Below are 25557 nucleotides of genomic sequence, written 5' to 3' on the forward strand. Positions count from 1 at the left end.
CAATACTATATAAACTATCTGGAAAAATAGGGGAAGACGGAATTCTTCCAAATTCCTTTTATGACAAAAATATGGTACTGATACCTAAATAAGAAAGCACTAAGACAGATCAAAAATAAGTGACAGAGTTGGGAGAGCAATCTGTTGGTGGAAATGGGAAGAAATGGGATCACTTGAAAAAGAAGTGGAGTTGACTACATTCAGAAGTAAGGCATCATGTGCGACAGGGGTGAAGGAGGAAAAAGTAGTAAAAGAGGCCTGAGTGATAGAAGATAGAAAAGAAGAGAAGAGGGAATTCATGGCAAATGCCCTCATTTTTTCTGTAAAATATGAGCAAGGTTCTTAAGGAACTCTGGGAGGTTCACAGTGGGATCAGCACCTAATCTGATTCTCATGGGTTTCTGTATTCGCTAAGATCTGAGCTCGGAACTTAGAAAGCTTCTGATTCTCTTCTTCTCTCACTCGAGCCTCTTCCTCCTCAGTTGCTTTCTTGAGTTGCTCCCTCAGAGACCTGAAAGAAGCATAGAAGAGCCTGTTGTGACGACTCTAAACTTATTTCATCTTCTGTTTAAATTTTTTTCCTCTTCAGGCCCTTGTTGTGAGCCTGCAGGACAACTGACCAAGAAGCTTCCTAGAGATGGATCTATTTCCAACTGAGTCTATGCTCCCTCCCTCTGCCAATTTTGGGAGTCACATGTTGTCTCAAAGATGGAATGCTGGCTGCCTCATTCCAAAACAGCATAATCCCAGGCCAAATATAGGCAACTCTTTTGATTATCCACCTATGGATTATCTGATTTTTAGATTAGAGCCTGCAATTGTTTAATCTCAGATTGGCTTCTCCCGATTTACATAACGTGCTTCTAAAGCTGCCTGGATTCTTCACTGTCAGCTGGTTTATGCTCAGGAAATTCAAGCTCATTTTAATATTGGGCTGAGCAAAATAAAATGATGAAGGCAAATCTACTGCCAAAAGAAGCAGAATCAATTCCAAAGCCAAATACAAATGGTCTGGGATTATCTACACCACTGCTCCCAATGAATCAACACTGAAATACCTCAGCCAGAGGAGTTAATGGAATCTGAGGTTGCATTAACAAAAACATATCGTCCAGAACAAGCTGGGGTGATGTGCTGATCTGAGTACCATTCTCAAGTTTTTATAGGAAAAACAAAAGAAGTCCAGGATAGTTAGGGGAGCCAAATCCATATTACATACCCATCTGCTAAAACAATGCAGAAATATAATTTAAAGAGGAGAACATTTAGGGTGTACAAAACAAATGAAGATCTTCAACTATCTGAAGGATTGATTTGTGAAAGAATGACTTGATTTGTTGTTCTACTTGTACCCAAAGGGCAGAATTAAAAGTAATGGATACAACCACAAAATCAAAAAGAAAAAAAAGGATCAAAGTAAAACAAATCCAAAGGGAACACAGAAGCAGAGGATAGCACACATATATAATTCACATATTTTTAAACAAATGTGGAGTTTGTGGTTTTGCACATAATTTTTTGCATGTTTATTTAAATATCTTTTACTGTTGTAGATGGCTACTAAGTATATAATAAAAATTTTTAAAGTAGAAGTATGTTAATAAAATTTACACATGATACTGGGTTGGGAGATAAAAGCACCAATCCTAGAAAAATGATTAAAATAAAATATCACACTAGACCCATAATAATATTGGGATATTTGGGAGACATTAATGTCTGAGTACCAGCTGAAAGCATCCCATCCTTAAGGTTTGGTTTGTTTGTTTGTTCAAATTTTATATGAGCCCTATAATTATCTCAGGGGAGGGGGGGGGGGAAGCATTAGTGGCTAACATTTAAATTGATGGCATTTAAGGTTGTTAAAAAGAAACCTCCATCTAAAAAAATATATTAGCAATACAACATAGATAAAACCCTGACTTTCAGTTCCCAAGCTTTGATAAAAAGCTTTTTAAAAAAAATACACCATTAGCACAAAAAAACTTAAGTTATAGCATTTTATACCACAAGGTGTTTTTTTTTTCCATTTTAATTGGTCCAAAACAGTTACCCTTAGATTAAACATAATTCATGAATTTTAATGTTGGGGTTTTAATTTAACCTAGACTCCAACACTCCATATTAACTTCCATTCAAAGTTTCAGTCAGCCATTTAAAAGGATTCTTTCTAGCTGCTATTTGCAGCTCTCTTCTGTACTACACCATCCCCTTTCCTACTAAAAGAAAAAAAAATTTTTAAAGGAGAATGAGTAGGAGTGACAGAAGACTTTTGGTTCAATATAGGGAAACACTTTCTAACAATCAGGGCTGTCCCAAAAGGAGAATAGACTCCCTTGGGAAGTAGTGAGTTCCTTGTCACTGCAGGCTAAGTGAATTTATCAGGGATGATAGCACAGCAGATTTATGTTTCAGGTAATAGCTGACTTAGATGACTTCTGGGGGTCCTTCTGAAACTAGGATTCTATGTTCTTTTCCAGGCCAAGAACAATAAAGAAGCATTCTGGTGTAGGAAGGAGGAAAACATGACAGCCCCCAAATGAGTATCACTGCCCATATCATTTCAAAGCCTAAGCCTCTCCCCACAACATCCTCCCCAAAAGGAAGGAACAGGACCTAAGGGACTTGTCCTTCTGCTGTTCAAGTCTCTGCCTCTCCTCTTCTTCCTCTTGCCACAGCTCCTCCCGAAGTCGTTCCAGCTTCTGTCTCCGATCCTCTAACAGTCGTGCTCGCTCTTCCTCCAGATCCTGGGCTGTTCTCTCTTCTATAATCTTTAGGGAATCCCCTAAGGTCTGTCTCTGAAGTGTTACAGATTCTAGGATTAGTCTATCAAGGACAGAGAATAAATAGTACATTGTCACATGGCACTAATACATGAATAGCAATTTCTTTTTCTTTTTAAAATCATGCCTTTAATATCAATTCTAAGACTGAAAAGTGGCAAAGGCTAGACAATCTGGGTTAAGTGACTTGATCAAAGTGTCTTCGGCCAGATTTGGACCCAGGTCCTCCCAACTCCAATAGGCATGGCATTCTATCCACTGTGCTGCCTAGCTGTCCCTAGGTAATTCCTTATTAGCTTATAGTATGTATACAACATATAAAATATGGAGCCATGTTATAAAGAAACACAGAAACACACCACATATAAGACACTTAGGGAATCAGAAATAAAACTTCCACTGTGCAAAGACAAGGCATAAATCAACTCAGTAAATGTTGCTGTTCAATAATTTCATTTGTGTCCAACTCTTTAGACATGATACCCCCATTTGAGGTTTCCTTGTCAAAGATACTGGAGTAGTTTGCCATTTCCTTCTCTGGCTTATTTGACAGATAAGGAAACTGATGCAAACGGAGTGAAGTGACTTACCTATGGTCACAACTAGAAGCTGAGGCCAGACCTGAACTTAAGAAGATAAGTCTTCTTGCTTCAGGCCAATCATTCTAACGACTATGCTACCTGGCTGCCCTAATTCTGTAAATAGTTGGTCTATGATGTTAATGGTCTCACTGGCTAAGACATCAAGATGCTAGGGACAATGAAAAAGATGACTGGAGTGACACATCTTTGATTCCCAAAAAAACTCACACACATGCCCCTTAATGACAGGTATGGTGTCTAGGGAAGGTAGAAGAGGTAGAAAAAAGCATTAGTAGTAGCTTTCCTTCTCCACCTGGAAGAAATGGTTTGAAGTTCATGTCATTAAGCTGAAAACAGTCTCTCTGAATCTGTTCTCAAGCTCTCAGTATAAAAAGCCAATAAAAAAAGAGAGCAGATTTCCCCCCATATAGAGTCTACAGTTTACCTCCTGGAACTCTAAAGCTTCCTTGAGCAATGTTCAGAGATAAAGATTTCTCATACTGTAGGGGGATTCTGGCTTAAAAACCTTTTCCCAGTGCAAAGAGATCACAGAATAAGAAGATGACTGCTAAAAGGAATCTCTGAGGTCATCAATCAAATCCAAGCCTTTCCAGGCAGCTAGGTGGCTCAGTGGGTAGATCACCATATACGGAGTCAGGAAGACCTGGGTTCAAATCTGTCTTTCCTAGCTATGTGATCCTCCTGAGCATGTCACTTAACCCTGATTGTCACTCTTCTCTTTTACTAAGACAGAAGGAAGGGTGGTTTTGGGTTTTTTTGTTTTTGGGGGTTTTTTTGGCTTGTTTGTTTGGTTTTTTTAAGGCTGCCCTCTCATTTTACAGATGGAGAAAAGAAACTAAAACCTTGGCCCTAAATCATACTGCTAGTAAATGGCCAAACTAGAATTCTAACCCAGGTCTTCCCAACTCCCAGACTGTAAAAAATAGACTCGAATACAGGACTACAATTCCCACAAGCCTTTGTTCCACTTCCCCAAGATGCTTTATAATCTCATGGGAATTCTGAGGTGGGCCGAGATCAAGGAAGGATTTAAGCTGGTGGCAAAGGTTTTTGGGCTCTCTCGCACTTTTTTTGGACTTCTGTTTTGGAGCAGACACATCTCTTCCATGATGTGAGGTTATCTGGCCTAGGCCTCTGGCCTAGGCATGTGTTTTTTTTCTTATTCTGTATTTTCTTTAATCTTTAACCTTTAATAAACCTCTAAAAAATATAATACTCCTTGCAGAGAGAAACTAATTTCAACCTGCCTCAGTCTCCCCATATTCCTAAATTTTAACTGTTACAGATGGCGACCACTAGATTGGATGAGAACTTCTCAAAATTTTTAGCCTAGAGAATTTTTTTTTAAGCCAGTTTCTCCAAGATGCCTTTTTAGAAAACTATCTTGATCAGCTCCTGCCTGCGGCCCTCTCCAGCTCCTGCTTCTGCTCCTGGCCTCTCACCTGGTGCCCGAGCTCCCGACCCTACCTGTCTGCGCTCCGGTTCCCCGGCCCTACTCACCCCGGCGGTCTGTCTCTCACCCATCTGGCCTCCGACCCAGACGGCTCATCATCCCAGCCCCAGACCCACGAGCGTGACCCCAGCCGGCTCATCACCCAGATACTTGGAGCAGATCGCTCAGGACTCATTGCGACCAGCTGGTAACAGTATTGGCCACGTGGGCGGAGGGGAGAGACGAGAGGGAAAGGAGAACGGGTAATTTTCCCTTAGGCTAAGCCTCCATGTGGATGGGGGTATTGACCACAGGGGGTTCATAGCAAGGGAGAGAGAAAGGGAGAGGAGAAGTAACTGATTTTTCAAACAGAAACTTAATAGCAATGGGCTGTTTAAAAGGATACCTTTTGACTCTTCTGGTAATTTCATTGACTTCACCTGCCTGTCAGGGAGCGGACTCAGTCCAAAGATTCAACTTTGGAGGGGCAGCTGGGTGCTCAACGGACTGAGAGCCAGACATAAAGACATGTGGTCCTGGGTTAAAATCTGGCCTCAGATACTTCCCAGCTGTGGGGCCCTGAGCAGACCTCTTAACCCCCACTGCCTAGCCCTTACCATTCTGCCTTCTGACAATAGACATTTAAATGGATAATTAAAAACAAACAAATAAATAAACAAAAAAACCACCCAAGGAACTTTGAAGAAACTAAAGGCTATATTCTAAGGCATTTCAGACTCCAATGGTTTATAAAAATCTCTGTATTCTATTGCATTTTTTGTTATGGTTTAACTTTATGATTTTAAGTTCATATATTACTGGATTCAATATTCTCTTACACTGAAGGTTGATTGAATTTATTTTGAATGTACTGAGTTTTGAAATTCTGTTGATTTTCCCCTATAACTGTGCTGAACAAATATTATTGTAATTAAGCCCATATGAAAAAAAAAACAGCCTTTCTATTTTGACTTTGTAAATTATCACATAGATGGACTTCAGGACTAGTTATAATTGTATAACAACCTTGGAAAAATTTAATGTGCTAAATACCTCAAATGATTTTAAGGGTTTTTTAAATATGATTTTTGGAATTTTTTTTTTAACAATCTCTGGTTATTTTTGCCTGCCCCTACCACGAGGTAAGGCCCATTCTAGTAGCTGAAGTGAAATGTATTTTATAAACCCCAACCTTCCCACATGTGAATGGAAGTTGGGCAGTTAATCTCAGGGCATTTGTACCCCTAAAAAGCCTCCAAGAAAAAAGAGCACCCCTTTATTTATACTCTTCAGCTCACTACTTTACTTGCACCAGAATGATATATAGATTTCTTGATTATGTTCTAAACCCAAGATGAGTTTTACTTTGTTTAAAAAATATGTTTGAATACCAAGGTTGAAAGATTGCTATGTTTGTAAAAATTGTGACAAATGTCCATCAATTCATAGGCTTTAAAAAATGCCATGCAGCAACTTATGTGAAATATGATAGCGTGTTTGTTGACTATTGTAATTAATTGGGCTATTGAAAATTTTGGGGATTTTGATAACTACACATTTGTACTACTGTATTTTTAAAAATGAAAAAATTGTTAACCTTGTTCAATTCATTTGCCTTATACTCACAGTAGAGCATGGCCAGACATGAAGAGGATATGGATCACATTTTTGGTGAGAAAGCCTTGTATTTTATATTTTCTTAGCTGACAGAGTGTCAATGATTATAAGCTATATTTTTAAATTTTTTTAAGCTCTTTTATTATATTTTTATTGCATGTGCAATATGCTATTTGTTTTTTTCTCTCTTTTTTATATTTGAAGCACATGTCACCAGTATTAAGATTTTCTTTAACTTTTTGACTTTTCAGTACTATAAGTTTGAAATACATTTGCTAATGCATGCCCTAAAAAGCTTGTGACTATAAAAATGATGCCACTAATTATTTAAATAAATTATGGGACTTTGCTTAATGATTCTGTCTGATTCCAAGACAAGATATACACACAAGAGCCATTTCACAGAGCCAAAGAAAAGCCAATCTAGGATGGATTGATGCACTTCTAGGCCAATACAAAGGTCTTGAACCTAGTGTGAAGACTCAAGGTTACTATGTTTAACATGTGTTAAGACATAGGCTTTCCTTGTGTCCACACTCACTCTGAAAATACTTACAGACAAGTATCCCCAAAACCTTGGCTCCTATAATCTGGTCCCCTTTTCTGCCTTCCATAATGTGGTACCTTTCTGTAGTCCTGGCTACTGACTGGGTAAATGCATCATTGCTTAGATCATTTTGATTGGGCCCTGATAGAAGGACCTGTTATAGATTTATTTTTCTTTTTACTTGGAATTTTTACACATAAGACTTTGATAGTCTATATTTTCACCAAGAAATTTTTTCTTTTCTTTTGGATTTTTCTGATATCTTTTTAATTTCTTGTGCCAATTGATTCATATACCTCATACCTCAGCCATGCATCCCTAAGTGATCCCAGTTTTTTTAATCACCCTCTTAATGGGGGGAATGTAAAAAAATATCATTATTTAAATTGCAAAGTTTAAATTCCTTTTGAGAAGAATTTTAGGTGAAGAAGATGCTACCTCTCTGAATCCAGAACTGAACTGTTGGAGAAGCCACCATGAAGAAGCCTCCAGACCACAAGTTGCACAAAATTGAACTTTGGGTGTGGTTGATTGAACATTTATTTGTATGTATACTTTCATGCCAAAGGGGACTGCCCCCTAATTGGCTTTCTGTCAATGCGTCCAGTAATTATTGGTTTTTTTTCTCTTATCCTCAAATTATTGTAATCTTTAAATTGATTATGTTTTTATGATCCTTTGGGGAAGGACTTCTTCCCAGAGGATCAAATGGGGGTATGTAAAAAATAGACTCGAATACAGGACTACAATTCCCACAAGCCTTTGTTCCACTTCCCCAACATGCTTTGTAATCTCACGGGAATTTTGAGGTGGGCCGAGATGGAGGAAGGATTTAAGCTGGTGGCAAAGGTTTTTGGGGCTCTCTCGCACTTTTTTTGGACTTCTGTTTTGGAGCAGACACATCTCTTCCATGATGTGAGGTTATCTGGCCTAGGCCTCTGGCCTAGGCATGTGTTTTTTTTCTTATTCTGTATTTTCTTTAATCTTTAACCTTTAATAAACCTCTAAAAAATATAATACTCCTTGCAGAGAGAAACTAATTTCAACCTGCCTCAGTCTCCCCATATTCCTAAATTTTAACTGTTACAAGACCAATAATACCCCATACATTATACCATGCAAAGGCAACTGCAGCAGTTCAGTACCCATTTCATATCTGCTGAAGAGGTAACTATTTTTTCAAAACAAAACAAAACAAAAAAACAGAAATTATACATCAAAACCAGTGTTGCCCCTCTGAGTCACTGAGGGTTTCTTGGCTTCTAGATCTGAACAGATCCTCTCAAAGAGGAGTTTCAAAAATGTGTTGAACAATTATAATAGTGGAATGAGCAGTACCTTCCAAGGTCGTGACCTTAAATCTGGACACAGTTCAGAGGGAAGGATAAAGATAAAAGACTCCTTCCAGTTCCAGCAACACAACAAATAGAAGGTGATAGAATAACAAGAGAAAAATGGCATCTGAGGGGCTTATAAATTGCAATTTGGGTTCCTTTTTGCCTGGATGAAGGACTGGGGTAGCATTATTATCTTCTTGTTAAAATCATTAGGATTTTTGCTGACTGACTTCCCAAAACCATGGAGCAATCCTAGGTCACACCCTCTTTCTCAAGCCTCTCTTTGGGCCACTTCACCCACATTGACTTCCCCAGATTCCCTGGCAAGTTCAACCCATGCAGATGTCAAATCGATTCCAGTTGCCACCTCCCTCCTTTGAGAATCCTGCCCTCAGAAACAGCCTCTCTCTCCCAGCAACTCTCCGCCTCATCAACCCTCCAACTCATTTCCAACCTTGGCTGAAAGCATCATTTTTTCCTGAGATGGTACCTTTTAATGTTTCTTTCCCCTGTGGGCTATCTAACTATGTGGGGCTCCAGGGACAGATGCTGCAGAAGAGATGAAGCATCAGATAAAAGTGCCAATGTGCAGTGAGCCTGCAAATACACGTGTGTTTGCATACCTTAGTATGTAGGGGACATAGGACTATTTCCTAGTCTTCCTCTCTCCCCAGTGTCTAGATTTGGCGTGGGAAATGTTTCATTAGAGGTCTGAGCCCATAAACAATGGGTCAGAGCCACATCACGAGATCTGAGTTAACATTATAAGAGATCCCCTTGGCCATCCAGTCCAACCAAAATGTTCCCTCCCTCTCAGCTTCTGAAAACTCCAGTAAGGGAAAACCTGCTCTCTCCAAGACAGCCCATTTAACTTTTGGATAGTTCTGTTAGGAAAGTCTTTTCTGACGTCAAGCCAAAAACTACCTTGGCAACTTTTACCCATTATTTTCCTAGTTCTGCCTTTTGGATGCCAACAATAGCTTCTCACATCCTCCCCTCCTCATCCCTCCCACCCATATAAGTCTTCTCTTCTCCATGCTGTATATCCTCAATACCATCTATATGGATCCTCATTTGGCATGATCTCAGGGTCTTTCAGTATCCCAGTTACCCTCCTTTAGAAACTCTCTGGTCATCTATGTCCTTCCAAAATATGCTGTCCAGAACTGAACATAATACTCTAGATGGGATCTGATCAGGGCAGAATACAACAATTCCACACATCCCAGACAGGAAGAAAGCTCTGGATGATGACCAAATACCAACAAATACCTCTTTCCACAGGGATGATTACAAAGGAAATCTTCCTCAATATAACTCCACCCTGAAACAGTATAATAATCAGGGTAATGGAAAGCACACACATTCCAGGATGGTGCAAAAGGCTCAAGGGCTCTGAGTCACACACTCTGCCCCAGAAAAGACTATGAGAAAGGAGGGACATCACAGAAAATAATCTTCTGGGGCAGCTAGGTGGCTCAGGGGATAAAGGTTATGGGTTCAAATCTGGATTCAGGTACTTCCTAGCTCTGTGACCCTGAACAAGTCACTTAACCCCAATTGCCTAACCCTTACCACTTTTCTGCCTTAGTATAGATACTGTTATCAATTCTAAGACAGAAGGTAAGGGTTTTGTTTTTTTTAAAGATGCTGAGAGGTGGGTTCTATTATTATCCCACTTTACAGCTGAAGAAACAGTCAGACAGAGGTTAACAAAGCTAGGAAGTATCTGAGGCTGGATATGAACTCAGGTCTTCCTGACTCCAGGCCTAAGCCCTCTAAGCACTCACTGCACTACCTAACTTCCCTATACGTGAACTGTGTTCAGCTCTGGGCTCCACTATTTAGGAAGAATAGTGATAAACTAGAGGACATACACACCAGGAGGGAAAGGACCTGAGAACATGCCAAATTAAGATCTTCCAAGTGACCTGAGGATGTTTAACCTGGAGAAAAGGCAGCTCAGAGAAAAGTCAAGTGCAGCTGTGTGGTCAAAGAATTAGATTTGTATTGTTTGGCCCCAGAAAAAAAGAGCTTAGAGCAATGGGTGGAAGAAAAGGATGTTAAAATTCTAGTTGATGTAGGGAAACACTTCCTAAGTGGTAAAGCTGTCCAAAAGCTGAGTGGACTGCCTTTAAAGAGACAGTACTCCTTCAGTACTTCTTCACCAGGCCACATAAGCACTCATGGGGGATGCTACGGATGGTTCCAGGTTGGACTAAATGATCTGTGCAATCTTCCAGCTAAGCTGCTGTTATGTCCATAATATATCTCACAGAGTGCTGAAGAAATAACTCCAAAGCAGATCTTCCCTTCTTGTAGGCCATGCAGTTATGGATGGCTTGCTAATCCTGCCTAGGCTCTCCAGCCTGTATCTTGCCTCCATATCTTTGCTCCTGATTCAGCTCAGGAAGATCTACTAGGAATCCATCCTAAAGTCACTCCCCTCAATATCTCCAGAAAAGACAGTTTTTTCCTAATAAAAAATGATTAGCAAGAAAGTCATAGGGTCTGAAAAAGACTCCAGGAGAGGAATAGATGGTGGGTTCTACGAAAAGTACAGAATATTCCCAACATCTGGCCCAAATGAGACACTACCAAGAGAAGATAAGCAGCAGCTAGATACTTTGGGATGGTAAATGAATGATAAACTCATCTATGCTGAGAAGAGGAGTGTAAAAGCTACTGCCTGGCCCTCACTGTCCATTACACTCAGGAGGTAGATACTCAGAATCTGCCTCGGGTGGTCACTGAATCTCGTTAGACCTCTTTGCAATACTTTGCAGTTTGATCTAGTAAAAGAGTCCCTGACCTCCACAGGAATCATGATATTGCAAGAGAAAAAAATGTGCCCTAGCAATATACAATCCAACGTAATAGACTGCTTTGAGAGGTATTGAGCTCCCAGTGACTAGACAACCATCAGGTGTTGGAGAAGTTACAGAGAGGCCTGGCCTGACTAGTTTCTAACCTGCTGTGATCTTGGGCAAGTCACTTGCCAAAAACTCTGAGTCACTGCCATATCTGTATAATGGGTATAATTACAACTTGCCTTATCTACCTCATCAAAGTGTGATAAGCAAAAGTGTGGTAGATGTGACATAATACGACTGTGATTATTATAAAGGCTTCAATTATGTCTAGCCATTCTGAGGACCAGCCTAACTAAGTCCAAAGAGACTCATCACCCAAGGGCTACCCACAGAAACCTATGAAATTACCCACTAAGGCAGAGAAGGCTTGTGATCTGTATCAGTAAAGAGAAAAGTACTGATACAGATAATATCACATATGCATGCAATGTCAAAGTTTTATTATGTCAAGGTGCCAAGGGAACTCCCCTCCAGTCAAACAGATCTATTACACTGTGGATAAATCTTAAGAAAATGCCCATGGTTTATAAAGGTCATAAAATCAAAAAATGAGAGCCAGAATTTTAATCTAGGCCTTTCTGATTTCAAAATCAGAAAATCCACTATCCTTCATGCCACACTGTCTCTCAGAAGGATTAGCATAAAATAATACCTGACCTCCCTACTTCACAGGAACATTATAAAGATGAAATAAGACAAAGGATATGAAAGCACTTTGGATAAAAGGTTTCAGCTACTAACAGTCACTTGCAAAATGTTCAACTTCACTAAAATCAAAGAGATACAAATTAAAACAACTGTGAGGGAACAAATCACACTCATCAAACAGGCAAAAATAATTAAAGCAATGAGACTCGATGGCAGTTTAGTTGTGGGAAAAAAAGGTACAATTATTCATTACTGGTAGATCAGAAATTTTGTTTAATCTTTTGGGAATGTATTCTTCAGGATAAAGTAAAAGTTACAAAAATAATCATACCCCTTGAACCAATAATTCTGCTGTTGGGAATATATCCTGAAAATGTTATAAAAAACAACAAAAAAACTGTGAAAGATAATCATAGCAAGCATTACATGTAATTGCAAGGAGCTGGATCTAACTTAAATATCCACTAATGAGAGAATGGTTAAAGAGATTGCAATCTCTTTATGATACCATTAAGACCAACAAATATAAGGAATACAGAGAAGGTTTTATTAAATAATTTAAGTTGAAAAAATAGAACCAGAAGAATGAGGATGGACAAAGAATTCTAACAGTAACTTAGAATGAGTGGCTGAAAAGTTATGATTAAATTATATGTTTAAATTAATTCATTTAAATGTAAATAGATTCTCTCATTTAGTTTAGCTGGATGAACTCATGTTCAAAATTAAGTTTTTAATTAATCATTTGATTAAAAACAATTTTAGCTGCTTGGCCAGAAATGACTCCTCCTCTCCCTCTAGTAGCAACCTAGATGTGGAGCACAATGACTTGCTTCAGAACCTTAAACCACCCAAACCTCCACACACACTTACACCCCCATGGAAGAACTTCCCAAAGTTTCATAAACATAATCATTCCTTATATGGCAAGCGGGAAGGTCACATGCAATAGACATGAACAGAGAGAGGAAGAGTAACTCTTACGCTTCTCGGGAGCCTGGCAAGATTGGGCTGGTCATCAGATCCTCAAGTTCTTTGGCCTTTTTCTGCTCACGTTCAACCTTTGTGGACTGTGGTTCTTCCTCCACCTTATGGTCAGGAGAGGGACTGATGACCCGTTCACTTTTGTAGCATTAAGAAGATAAGAGAAGCATGTTAAGGACAGAGGGCTTGGATTACAGTTTAGGGACAAAGGAAAAAAAGATTTGGAACAGATGGCAGCACACCAGTTTCCCAGCCATAAGTGCCAGGCTTTCTTACAGGTTGCCCTCTCCTTGCCCAATCCCCAATTATAGGAGCCACAACCAGAGAGCGCAGGTCCATGTTCCCTCTGAGACACAGAATTTTATAGATGCTCGACAGATAGCAGGCTTACAACTGATGTTAGTGACTGAATGTTAGTTCTTTTAAGAATGTTTAATAAGACCAATGATCTCAAAACCAAGGCTAAAAGCTCTGGAAGAACAGTTTTCCATTGCCAAGGAAACAAAGGAACAAGAAGAGAAGACTTCTGTCTCTGAATCAGGTTTTCTGACACAGGAAGTCTTCTCTGGTTGTCACTTCTAATTCCCAAACCAAGGCCTGTCCAAATGATAGGTACTGTGGTGATGGAAGAAGAGAGTAACAGTTCAAATTTGTACAAAGCACTTTCCTCAGATCAAACCCAAGACAGGTAGTACAAGTAGTGCTGCCTCCATTTTACAGATGAAGCAACTCATAGGTAAAGAGCCTTGGCCATCATCATATGCTAAGTGTTAGAGCCAGAACTCCTGATCTAAATCCAGCCCTTTTCCCCCATGTCACCCACAAAGCTGCCAAATACTTGTAACCACCTGTTTTGAAAAGGAGGAGATGTGGGACCAAAGGGCACTATTTAATTCAAACATTTCTAAGTCTCTACTAATGAAAATAAATGTGCTAGTTATAGATCCAAAGCAGGGTGCAGAAACAGTGCCAAACTTCCTACTTCCTTAAAGAAGGATCATTCCTAAGTCAGTCACTTATACCTTACACAGTGCCCCATCAAGGCCTCCTGATGTTCACCCAACTCTTCCCTCTCTAGGACTTGGGTGAGCATATCCTCTGGGAGGCTCTGCTGCGCCCACATACTTCCTCTCAGCTCCATACAGCAGAGGACTCAAACTAACCCTTACCTCTTAAGGGAAGAGGTCTGTGAAGTCGGGCTGACCAACACATTCTCCTCAGCTTCCTCTGTCTCCCTAGGCTCCACCTCAAGGGAACACTGCTTTTCTTCTACCTCTTGGATTTGAAAAGGGCTCAGAAGTTTCTCCCTTCACAGAACAAGGTAACTATTAGTCATTAAAATTTTTTTTTGACCATTTAGGTCAAAAAGAGAGGTTGGGAAGAAAGAGAGTGGCAAAGGAAGGCATCATTGGCTCAGGCACCACACACAACCCTGTACCAGCCCTTGGCTACCTTCTTTCCCCTTCCCCTGAGACCCACAGAGAGAATAGCATCTCAAAGTAGACAAGGAAAACAGGGCAAGGAAGGGAAAAGGAAGAATTTCTTCTGAATGAGCCAAGGCCCACCCCACCCCGACTCTCAAAACTTGTGGGCAGACTTCCCACAGCCCTTTCTTAGACATCCCAAGTTTTCTGGGATACACTTACTCTGCATGTGAATGATGACTGGAGATACTGGCAGGTAGGTTTGTACCCAGAATTCTAAAACCCACCAGAGAGGTAGGGACCAAAAGAAGAGAGAAAGGAAAATGGGAGAAAATGATAAGTCTAACACAAGGGATCATCATTTTAAAATATGCATGAAATTAGAATTTAAAAGGTAGAGAATCAATCCATTTTTACTGTCTAAAAGCTGCAGGCCTTCCCTGAGGTGAAATTCTCTGATCCAAATAGCTCTAATCTGGGATTCCACTGGTACTGTGACCCCTGGTCATTCCTAAAGTCACAGGGGCTTGTTTTAGAGCTCAGTGTTGACTCTCTCTCCCGGAGCACAATGTACTCTGGGCTTCCCTTCCACACATTAGACTATCCTGGACTTGGACTGATGCCACAGATGGAAATGCTTAATCAGTTTAATACAACAATGAGGCTAGACCCCAGGTCCCACAAATGGTGCAATATGGACAAGGACATTTTCAAAGGCATGTTAGCAGCACTTAAAAACGTCCTTCTCAATATGAAACATTAGGACAATAAATGATCTTGGGAGGCCACTGAGCCCATCCTCTTTCTCTTGGACAGGAATACTCAGTAGTCAACTCAAAGATAAGAATCCTTCCCAGGCCATTAGTAAGGCTCTCTTAAGGAATTTCATGGGCCATACCTCTCTTCATCATTGGATTGTTCACTTTCTGGTTCTTCCAGGTCAGATTGACTTTGATCTTTTTCCTCTTCTCTTGGGCCCTTGGTCTGGGGGAGCAACAAGCAAGGATGTTATGCTCTAGCTAGGAAAATGGGAGAAGCACTTTAAACAAAGAGATGGCTACAAGATACATATCCCTCTGCACTCCTGCTGATTGCTAGGCTTTGTGGGAAATACGGACAACCTCAGTGCTTGTGTGATGCATGAAGGTATTGGAGAAGTAAAGGAAATAGAATCTAAGTCTAAAGAATCCTAGTTCTCAGTAATTCAGCAGAGTTCCCCCTCACTCCCAGGTTCACAGTTGTTCCCTGGGCTTGCTACAGTGGCCCAGGGAGAACAATAATATTCACCTAATTCACAAATGGTCACTCGGTACAGAGCCTTGTACTAAGTACTATGAAAGAACACTCTTTCTGCCTTTGGGAAAGTATAAGTAAAGAAAATGGAAGCAAGCAAACACATCCTTTACCCAAATGAACATATATACCTTAGTACTAGAAATATCATGAGATGGATAGGACTTAGTAGGCCTATTTAGGAAAGGTTTCCTAGAGAAACAATTTCTTAAATAGCGTCATACCAGGTTACACTCTGTGATAAGGCAGAAAGTCTATTCCCAAGAAAACCATCAAAGCCATGCTCCTTATGAAAAGGAAGAGGATGTCTCATGATCCATCCATGGTATTATCAACCCTCTACATACCATCATTAGACAATTACCTTCCTCATACCCAGGACTATGCAATTTAGCCAATAAATCTGTCAAAAGCCCTTCACAGCATAAGAACACAATTATCATCACACAGGAGACAGAAAGGACACTGAGCATGTTATATAAGAAGGAGCTCCCTGAACAAGATCTCAAATTCCTGACTTCCAGGTTTTTGCTTTAGTCCAGACATGAAACGGTCTGAGAGATTGAACCACAGACCTAAAAATCATCTCTTCTTTCTATTTCCTTTGGGTAAGGAGAGAATGTCTACTTCATGTTTCCTATGGTCACAGGGGAAAGAAAACAATGTTGGGAAAGGGCAGAGTTACTGCAAAATTCCAAGGGTGATGAAAAGTAAGAGGGTCTGCAGAGTGAGTGAACAGCTCCAACTCCCAACTCTCAACTCTCTCTCTCTTCTCTCTCTCCCCCCCTCCCCCAAGTAAAAGATTTTTGTCAGCTGAGAACTAGAAATCTATAATAATGCCACTAATTTCTTCTGCTCTAGGACAGCATGGGTTAATGGGGGTGGTAGAAGAGACTGATCATTCTGTCTTCCCCCAGCTGGGGTTCCCTGGGCCCAGGCTGGCACAATGCCCTGCCCTCCCTTTTCCCTATCCCTACCACCTACTGGCAGCTCAAGCTTCAGCAGCTGTGGCCCAATTCTACCATCTGGATGGGCACTGAAGGGCAGGGCCAGAACTATAACCACACCCCCTCCCCAAAAAATTTTTAAGTTAAAAATAGAAATGTCATCTGTGAATATCTAGTGGCATGCATGGCAGAAGGATTCCCTGCTAGTGCTGTCACTTTTAATCACATCATCCAGGTCAGACCCTTCAAACAATGGTTCGCTCCTTCCCCCACTCCTCTCCCCATTTCCAATCACAAGTTTAATTCCTTGAAACTGAATTGTATGATAAGCTCCTTCTTTAGACCTCATGTTAGACCTGCTTCATGAAGAAAAGCCAAAAAACTGGACAACCCTTACTTAGATTTAACAAATTTTGAAATAAAAATAACTAAAAAGACAAAGATTATATAGCCTAGGTAAGTATCCTGGTAAATTTTTGGATCAGAATTTGGGACCAGAGAGCACAATTTCAAGATAGAATTGACCATCTGTGGGAAGGATATCTACAGATCTTTGCCCTCTTCCTACATTCATTTGCCACATCTGTATAAACACAATCAATACGCCAGCCTAAGAGAAGGATATCGAGAATGAATGAATACCTAAAGATATGCCCCCTAGGAAAAAGCCTGAGACAGTCTCCAACCTTAGTCTTTAAAACGTAACACAGAAGAGAATGTCTGCTTCATAGAACCAGCTTAGCCAAAGGGGAAAATCAATAACCCAGCATTTCTACCTAAGGGGTTACAAGACATGTTCTATGGCCCTGACCTAAAGCTATAAGGCTGCTCTAGACACCATATCCCATCCTTAATTCTACTCTGTGGGATTTTTGTAGTCTGGGCCCAGTTCTAAGAAAGTATGGATCAAATCTAATTAGATACCCATGATTCCGCAGATACCATGGTCACTTGCCTCACAAATTAGAGAGAAAAAGGGAAAGGATCTCAGGGGCTGAGAAGAGAGGGGGACAGAGAAAGAAGAGAGAAAGAGAGTCCAAAGAAAAGGAGAGAATGGGAAAGGGAGAACTGAAGGGAAGAGAAGAGGGGGAGGGAAGAGAGAGAGGAAGGGAGAACAGAGGGAAAGAAGGGAAAAGGTAGGGGCGAGAATGGAAAGCACAAACAAAGGAAAGAGAGCAGGGAGAGAGGAGAGATGGGAAAAGGGAAAGGAGAAAGGGGGGAAAGGGAAAAGGGGAAGGGAAAAGAGAGGGGGAGGAGAAAGAGTGGGGAAAGGAGAGAGAGGAGGGGGCAGGGGGTGAAGTGAGGAGAGGGAAGGGGAAAAAAAGGGAGGGGTAAACATGTGACACATATCCCAAGATAAAGTCAAAATGGACACATGATTTAGACATAAAGGGTGATACCATAAGCAAATTAGGGGGGCATGGAATAGTTTACTTGTCAAATCTTTGGACAAGTGAAGAATTTATGACCAATGCTCTGACAGAGAGCATTAATAGGATGTAAAGTGAATAATTTCTATTATATTAAATTTAAAAGATTTTGCACAAACAAAACCAATGCAACCAAGATTAGAAGGAAAATGGGAAAGGTGGGAAATTTTTATAGCAAGTGTTTCTGACAAAGGCTTCTTTTCTCAAAAATACAGGGAATTGAGTCAAATTTATATGAACACCAGTCATTATCCAATTGATAAATAGTCAAAGGACATAAACAGCCAGTTTTCAGATGAAGCTATCCAGTCATATTAAAAAAAAATGCTTCAAGATCCTAGTTTTTAAAACAAAAACTCACTATTTGACAAAAACTGCAGGGGAAATTGGAAAACAGTATGATGGAAACTAGGAAAAGACCAACATTTCACACTGTATATCAAGATAAAATTAAAATGGATACATGACTTAAACATAAAGGGTGATACCATAAGCAAATTAGGGGAGCATGGAAGAGTTTACCTGTCAGATCTATGGATAAGGAAAGAATCTGGGAACAAATAAGAAATAAAGTGCATTACTAGATGTATATTGGATAGTCAATTATATTAAATTTTAAAGGTTTTGTATAAATAAAACCAAGATTAGAAGGAAAACAAAAAACTGAAGGAAAACTTTACAGCAAGTAAAGCCTCTACTAAAAGCCTCATATCTTAAATATATAGAGAATTGAGTCAATTTTTTAAGAATATAAGTCATTCCCCAATTGATAAATGGCTAAAGGATATGAACAGGCAGTTTTCAGATGAAGGAATCACAGTTATCTATAGTCATATGAAAAAATGTTCCTAATCACTCTTGATTAGAGAAATGCACTCTGAAATATATATAAAATGTAAAAATAAATAAATAGATAATAATATGGAAATACATTTTGAGTGATACTACACATATAATCCATTGGAATTGCTTATCAACTCTGAGAGGGGGGAAAGAAGAGGGGAGAGAGACAACATGAATCATGTAACTTTGTAAAACTTATGTGTAAATTTGTGATTAGAATAAAATTAAGACAAAATTCAAACTAAATAAACAAAACAACTCTGAGCTACCATCTCACACCAAAGAGAGTGGCTAATGTGACAGGAAAAGGAAAATGCTAAGAGTTGGAGGAGATAAAAGAAAACTGGGACACTAATGCACTGTTGGTACAGCTGTGAATCATTATGGAGAGCAATTTAGAACTATGTTCAAAGGGTTATAAAAGTGTGCACACCCTTTGATCCAGCAACCACTACAAAGTCTATATCCCAAAGAAAACCAAAAATAGAGGAAAAAACCTATTTACATAAAAATAACTACAGAAGCTCTTTTTGTGGTGACAAAGAATTGGAAATTGAGGAAAAGTCCATCAATTGGAGAATGGTTGAAGAAATTATGGTATATGATGATGATAATGGAATACTATTTTCTATAAGAAATGATAAACAGGGCAAATTCAGGAAAACTTGGAAAGACTTATATGAACTGATGCAAAGTGAAGTGAGCAGAACCAAAAGAACAATGTATACAATAAAAGAAATATTATATGATAATCGACTGTGAAGGACTAAACCATTATCAGCAAAACAAGTCTTTTAAGATAATCACAAGGGACTCATGATGAAAATGCTATCCACAGCCAAAGAAGGAACTGTTGGAGTCTGAGGGCAGATTAAAGAATGTTATCTTCCACTATATTTCCTTCATGAAATTTCTATTTTTATGTGTGTCCTATCATGACATGAGCAATATGGAAATATGTATTGCATGAAAGTATAGGTATAACCTATATCAGACTATCACCTCAGGGAGGAGGAGGAGGAGGCTAGGAAAGGAAAAAATATTAATTTTAAAATGTCCAAAAACAATTGTCAAAAACTTTCTTTTATGTAATTGAAAACATTTTTAATAAGAAAAAAATTTTTAATAAAAAATAACTAAAGCAGCTCTTTTTTGTGGTGGCAAAGAATTGGAAATTGAGGGAATGTCCATCAATTGGGGAATGGCTGAAGAAGTTGTGGTATACAATTGTAATGGAATGCTATTTTTCTATAATGATAAAAAGGAGAAATTTGAAAAAATCCTGGAAAAACTTATATGAATTGATACAAAGTTAAGTGAGCAGAATCAGGAGAATACTGTCTACAGTAATAGCAACATTATACAATGAGCAATGATAAAAGACTTGACTATTAACAACAATACAATAATTCAAGATAACTCCACAGAACTCATGATGAAAAATGCTAGCCTCCTCCAGAGAAAGAACTGATGAAGTCTCAATGCTGACTGAAACATACCATTTTTCAGTTTATTTTCAAAAGGTTTTTTTAGTGATGTGTGCACCTTTTGCAACATGATGAATATGGAATTACATATTATATAATAGCACATATATAATCTATATCAAATTGCTTATCATTTCAAGGATTGGAGAAGAGAGGGAGGGAAAGAATATGGACCTCAAAATGTAAGAAAACAAATGTTAAAAACTGCTTCTACGTGTAATTGAGAGGAAAAATAAAATATTACTGGGGGGAGAAATGGAGGATAGGGAAGGAAGAGGAAGAGGGAGAGGGAGAGAGAAACAGAGACAGAGACAGAGACAGAGAGTCAGAGACAGAGGGAGAATATATGAGGTTTCACAGGGCTCAGCTACACAAAGAAACAGCTGTAAAAGATTCAAGTTCCAATCTCTGGGTTAAACCTGTGCCATCTTTTAGGGATTTCTTTTTTTTTTTAAACCCTTACCTTCCTTCTTCGAGTCAATACTGTGTATTGGCTCCAAGGCAGAAGAGTGGTAAGGGCTAGGCAATGGGGGTCAAGTGACTTGCCCAGGGTCACACAGCTGGGAAGCTTCTGAGGTCAGATTTGAACCTAGGACCTCCCCACTGAGCTACCCAGCTGCCCCCCTCTTTAGGGATTTCTACTCTCGAATGACAAAGCAGGTACAGAGTGGAATAAAAAAGTGAAGAATTCACCAATAGCATTCAACAGGTTCCTTTGATGCCTCCCTTTCAGACCTCTTCTCTTGGATTAATATCATAAGTACTGGCCAGTAGCATTCCAGAGTTCCAGTCTGTCTTCCTTCCTTCCTTCCTTCCTTCCTTCCTTCCTTCCTTCCTTCCTTCCTTCCTTCCTTCCTGTCTTCCTTCCTGTCTTCCTGTCTTCCTTCCTTCCTTCCTTCCTTCCTTCCTTCCTTCCTTCCTTCCTTCCTTCCTTCCTTCCTTCCTTCCCTCCCTCCCTTCCTTCCTTCTTTCTCCAAGACCATCATGTTCTTGGTACTCTCAAATAAGGTTTACAGGGACTCCTAAGGATCATAGGTCTAAAGCTGGAAGGAATCTCAGAAGCCATTTAAATCCAACCTCTTCATTTTATAGATGAGAAAACTGAAGCCCAGAAAAATGAAGTGACTTGTCCAAGGTCACATAGGAGTAGACTGGGATTCAAACCTAGGTCCTCTGACTCCAAATCCAGCAGTCTTTGCATGGTAAGAATTCTGAACAAATGCACAAAATTATCAAGTGTTCTATATATACAACTAAAAAGTCACTCTGTGAGGTTCATTTACTTAGTTTCAAAACAACTTGTGTTGAGCTCTGGCTAAACTTTGGAAGAACTCAAAGTCATGAGTTCATTCATCACAGGGACAAAGACTGAAGATTGAGTTTCTTGATGAAATCTAAAATTTTTCGTGGAGTTTTAACTACTGAAGCAAAAGTCTACACCAAATCTAACAAGAATGTACCTCTTTCTACCCTAAATTCACATTAGCCTCTCATATTTGAGGCTTCTGGGCCAGGAACTTCAGCATAACTTGAAGAGGTTTTTTCATCTATTGCTTTTTTTTCTTCTATTGCCATATCATAGCTTCATTCTCCAGAACCTAGCATCAAGGGGCCAAATATTATGTTATCAATTAGCTTTTAATAGAAAAAAATCTTTCTATTAACAAAGAAAAAAATCATCTTTATTTTAAGTTTTTGGAGCACCATCACTAGCTATTGTTTACTACTGAAGACTATATTTAATCAGAGGTGAGGTGCAAGCTAGCCTTTTAACTATATAATAGGAGGAGATTCAAAGGGAATTCATAAAGTGGCCTGCTTCTACTAATTCTTCCTCCCAAGAATACCTAGACCCTAGCAAATATATTTGTCTCAAAAAAGATTTGAAACTATAATAAAACATTTTTATACAAATAAAGTCAGATTACAATAATTGAAGAAATATGAATTGTTCATGAATGCAAAGAGCAAATATAATTAAAATTATAATCTTCCCTAAACTAATCAACTTATTTTATTGAATTAGAAAAAATAATAACAAAATTCATTTGGAAAAGCAAAAGGTCAAGAATATCAAAGGAAATAATGGAAAAATGTTAAGGAAAGAAGTCTAACAGTATCAGATTTTAAATTATATTATAAAGCAGTAATTATCAAATTGTCTGGTACTAGCTAAGAAACTGAAAAGTAGATGAGTGGAACAGAATAGACATACAACCCACAGTTGCAAAATAATATAATTACCTTCACGTGTAAAGTTCCAAGTTTTTGGAATAAGAATTTACTACTTAGTAAAAATTATGGGGAAAATTGGAAGATAAGATCAAAATGGAGACATGACATATAATAAAGAGAGATATAAACAAATAAGAGGAACAGGGAACATGTTACCCATTAGATTTATAGATAGGAGAAGACTTTATGAATGAATAAGAGGTAGAAAGTATCATGAAATGTAAAATGGCTAATTTTGAATACACTAAATTGAAGTCTTTGTACAAATAAAACCAATGCAGTCATGAAAAGAAAGAAAGCAATAAGTTGGAAAAAAATTTGTGGACAGTTTCTAGAATATATCTAAAATATATAGAGAACTTTGTCAAATATATGTGTGAGCCATTCCCCAATTGATAAATGGTCAAAAGTTATAAACAGTTTTTGTTTGAAGAAATCAAAAGCTATATATAACTATATAATAAATGGCTATAAATAATTATGAAGCAGTAATTATCGGTTAGAAAAATGTAAATCAAAACACCTCTGAGATAGATTGGTTAGAAAAATGTAAATCAAAACACCTCTGAGATAGAATCTCACATCCATCAGATTGGCTAAAATGATAAAAGGGCAAAATGACAAATGTTGGAAGGGATATGGAAAAATAAGGACACTAATACATTGTTGGTGGAACTGTGAACTGATTCAATCATTGTAGAGAGTAATCTGGATTTATATTCAAAGTTATAAAGGGATATTCATCAGTTGGAGAATGGCAGAACAAGTTGTAGTAGATGATTAAAATGGAATACAATTGGGCCATAAGAAATGACAAAAAAGATGATCACAAAAAAAAAACCTGCAAAGCCTTATGTGAAGTGATGCAAAAGTGGGAGAATGTCGTACACAGTAACAATAATGCATGATGATCAACTGTGAATGACTTAACTGTTTTTAACAAGGCAAGAATCCAGGACAACTCCAAGGGGCTCATGAAGGAAAAAAGACATCCACCACCATAGAAGGAACAGATAGTCTGAATGCAGATTGAAACATACCATTCTTCACTTTATTTCCTCCATGAATTTTTCTCTAGTGTAAGCGATATGTCTCTTGTTTCACAATATGACAAACAAGGAAATATATATTATGTAATATCTGTACAACCTATATAATATTAACTGCCTTTTGGGGGAGGGGAGATGTGGAAGGGAGGAGAAAAAAAGAATGGGACATAAATTTTTGGACACAGCTGATGTGAGAATGTATTTCTTTTAGATAAACATATTTATTATAACACTACATATTTATAATAAATCACATGTATTATACTATTGTTAGGTTATATATTATGTTATGATGCATTAAAACATAAAAATAAATATCTATGCTTGTAAAAAATATTTGTCAATTTTCTGAGACATCTGACCAAATAAGATGGTAGACTTCCTTTTCCCTATATAAAGAAAAAAAGCTGAAATCCCAAAGATTTCAAGAGGAAAAAAAAATCCATTAAAAACCTAGAGTGAGCAAGAAGAGATAGTAACAAAAATTCTTGGGAATCTACCTGCTAAGTCAAACCCAAGAGCTTTAGGAACACAATTAAGAAATACTTTTCATACAAATAAAGGTATATCTAAATAATTGGAGAAGTAATAATTGCTCATGGGTAAGCCAAGTCAATGTGATAAAAATGACAATTATGCCTAAGTTAATTTACTTATTCAGTACCATGCCAATCAAACTAACAAAGAATTATTTTATAGAGATAGAAAAAAAATAACAAAATTCATGTGGAAGAACAACCAAGAATATCAAGGGAATTCAATGAAAAAAAATATGAAGGCAAGTGGCACAGCAGTAGCAGATATCAAACTATATTACAAAGCAATAATCGTGAAAGCAGTCTGGGATTGGCTAAGAAACAGAATGATAGACCAGTGGAATAGATTAGGTACACAATAAACAGTAGTAAATGACCATAATAATGTAGTGTTTGATAAACTCAAACATACATGCTTCTGTAATAAGCACTCACTATATGACAAAAATTGCTGGGAAAATTAGATAGCTTTTGGCAGAAACTAGATTCATAGACCAATATACAGTCAAAATGGATAAATGGCTTAAACATAAAGAATGATACCATTAGTAAATGAGGAGATGATGGAAAAATGTACCTTTTAGATCTCTATATATGGGAAGAATTTATGAACAAACAAGAGAAGGATCACAACAAGTAAAATAGATAATTTTTAATATATGAAATGAAAAAGATTTTGCACAAACAAAACTAATGCAACCAAAATTAAAAAGAAAACAAGAAACTGGGGGAATTTTTTACAGCAAGTTTCTTTGCTAAAATCTTAATTTCTCAAATATATAGGGAACTAAGCCAAATTTATAAAAATAAGAGTCATTCCTCAATTGATAAATGTTCAAAAGATATGAACATATAGCTTTCAGAAGAAGAAATCATAGCTATTAATAGTTTCCTGAAAAAAATGGTCTAAATCCCTATTAATCAGAAAAATGTAAGTTAAAACAACTCTGAGATACCACCTCACATCTGTGATATTAGCTAACATGAGAGAAAAGGACAATGGCAAATGCTGATGGGATATGGAAAAATGGGGTCACTAATGAACTGTTGGTAGAGTTGTGAATTGATACAACCATTCTGGATTTGACCCATTTGAACCATCAATTCCACTACTAAGCCTATATCCCAAAGAGATCAAAGAAAAGGGGAAAGGACTTATATTTGCACACACAAAAAAAAGTATTTATAGCAACTCTTTCTGGAAGGGCAAAAAATTGGAAACTAAGGAGAAGCCCATCAATTGGAAATGGTTGAACAAATTGTGGCATATAATTGTGATGGAATATTATTATGCTATAACCAGGATGGTTTCAGAAAATCCTAGAAACACTTATATGAACTCATTCAAAGTAAAGTGGACAAAAGTAGGAGAACATTACATACAATAACAGCAATATTTTACGAATATTGTATCGTAAGAATTGTAATTTTGTAATATTGTAAGATTATTCTTATTGTAAGAATTTTATTACATTGTAAGAATAATGTAA

The 25557-nt window shown here is 38.1% G+C and overlaps 1 protein-coding gene across 17 annotated transcripts in view; it reads right to left on the reverse strand.

Moving 5' to 3' along the window:
• The window catches only part of CEP164 (centrosomal protein 164), a 97510-nt gene that overhangs the window by 19516 nt on the left and 52437 nt on the right, over positions 1–25557 (reverse strand). For 9 of the 17 annotated variants that reach the window (XM_016433829.2, XM_056794333.1, XM_007494726.2 and 6 more), the window contains 6 exons: positions 15146–15231; positions 14470–14523; positions 13993–14130; positions 12824–12961; positions 2617–2826; positions 380–511 (listed from right to left, as the gene is read on the reverse strand). In XM_016433829.2, coding sequence (XP_016289315.1) covers positions 380–511; positions 2617–2826; positions 12824–12961; positions 13993–14130; positions 14470–14523; positions 15146–15231 — 758 coding nt within the window. The remainder of the gene's footprint in view (positions 1–379; positions 512–2616; positions 2827–12823; positions 12962–13992; positions 14131–14469; positions 14524–15145; positions 15232–25557) is intronic. The other 8 variants (XM_016433830.2, XM_056794332.1, XM_056794336.1 and 5 more) reach the window with 3 other exon arrangements.

Source organism: Monodelphis domestica, chromosome 4 (assembly GCF_027887165.1).
Source record: "Monodelphis domestica isolate mMonDom1 chromosome 4, mMonDom1.pri, whole genome shotgun sequence".
NCBI classification, from domain to species: Eukaryota; Metazoa; Chordata; class Mammalia; order Didelphimorphia; family Didelphidae; genus Monodelphis; species Monodelphis domestica.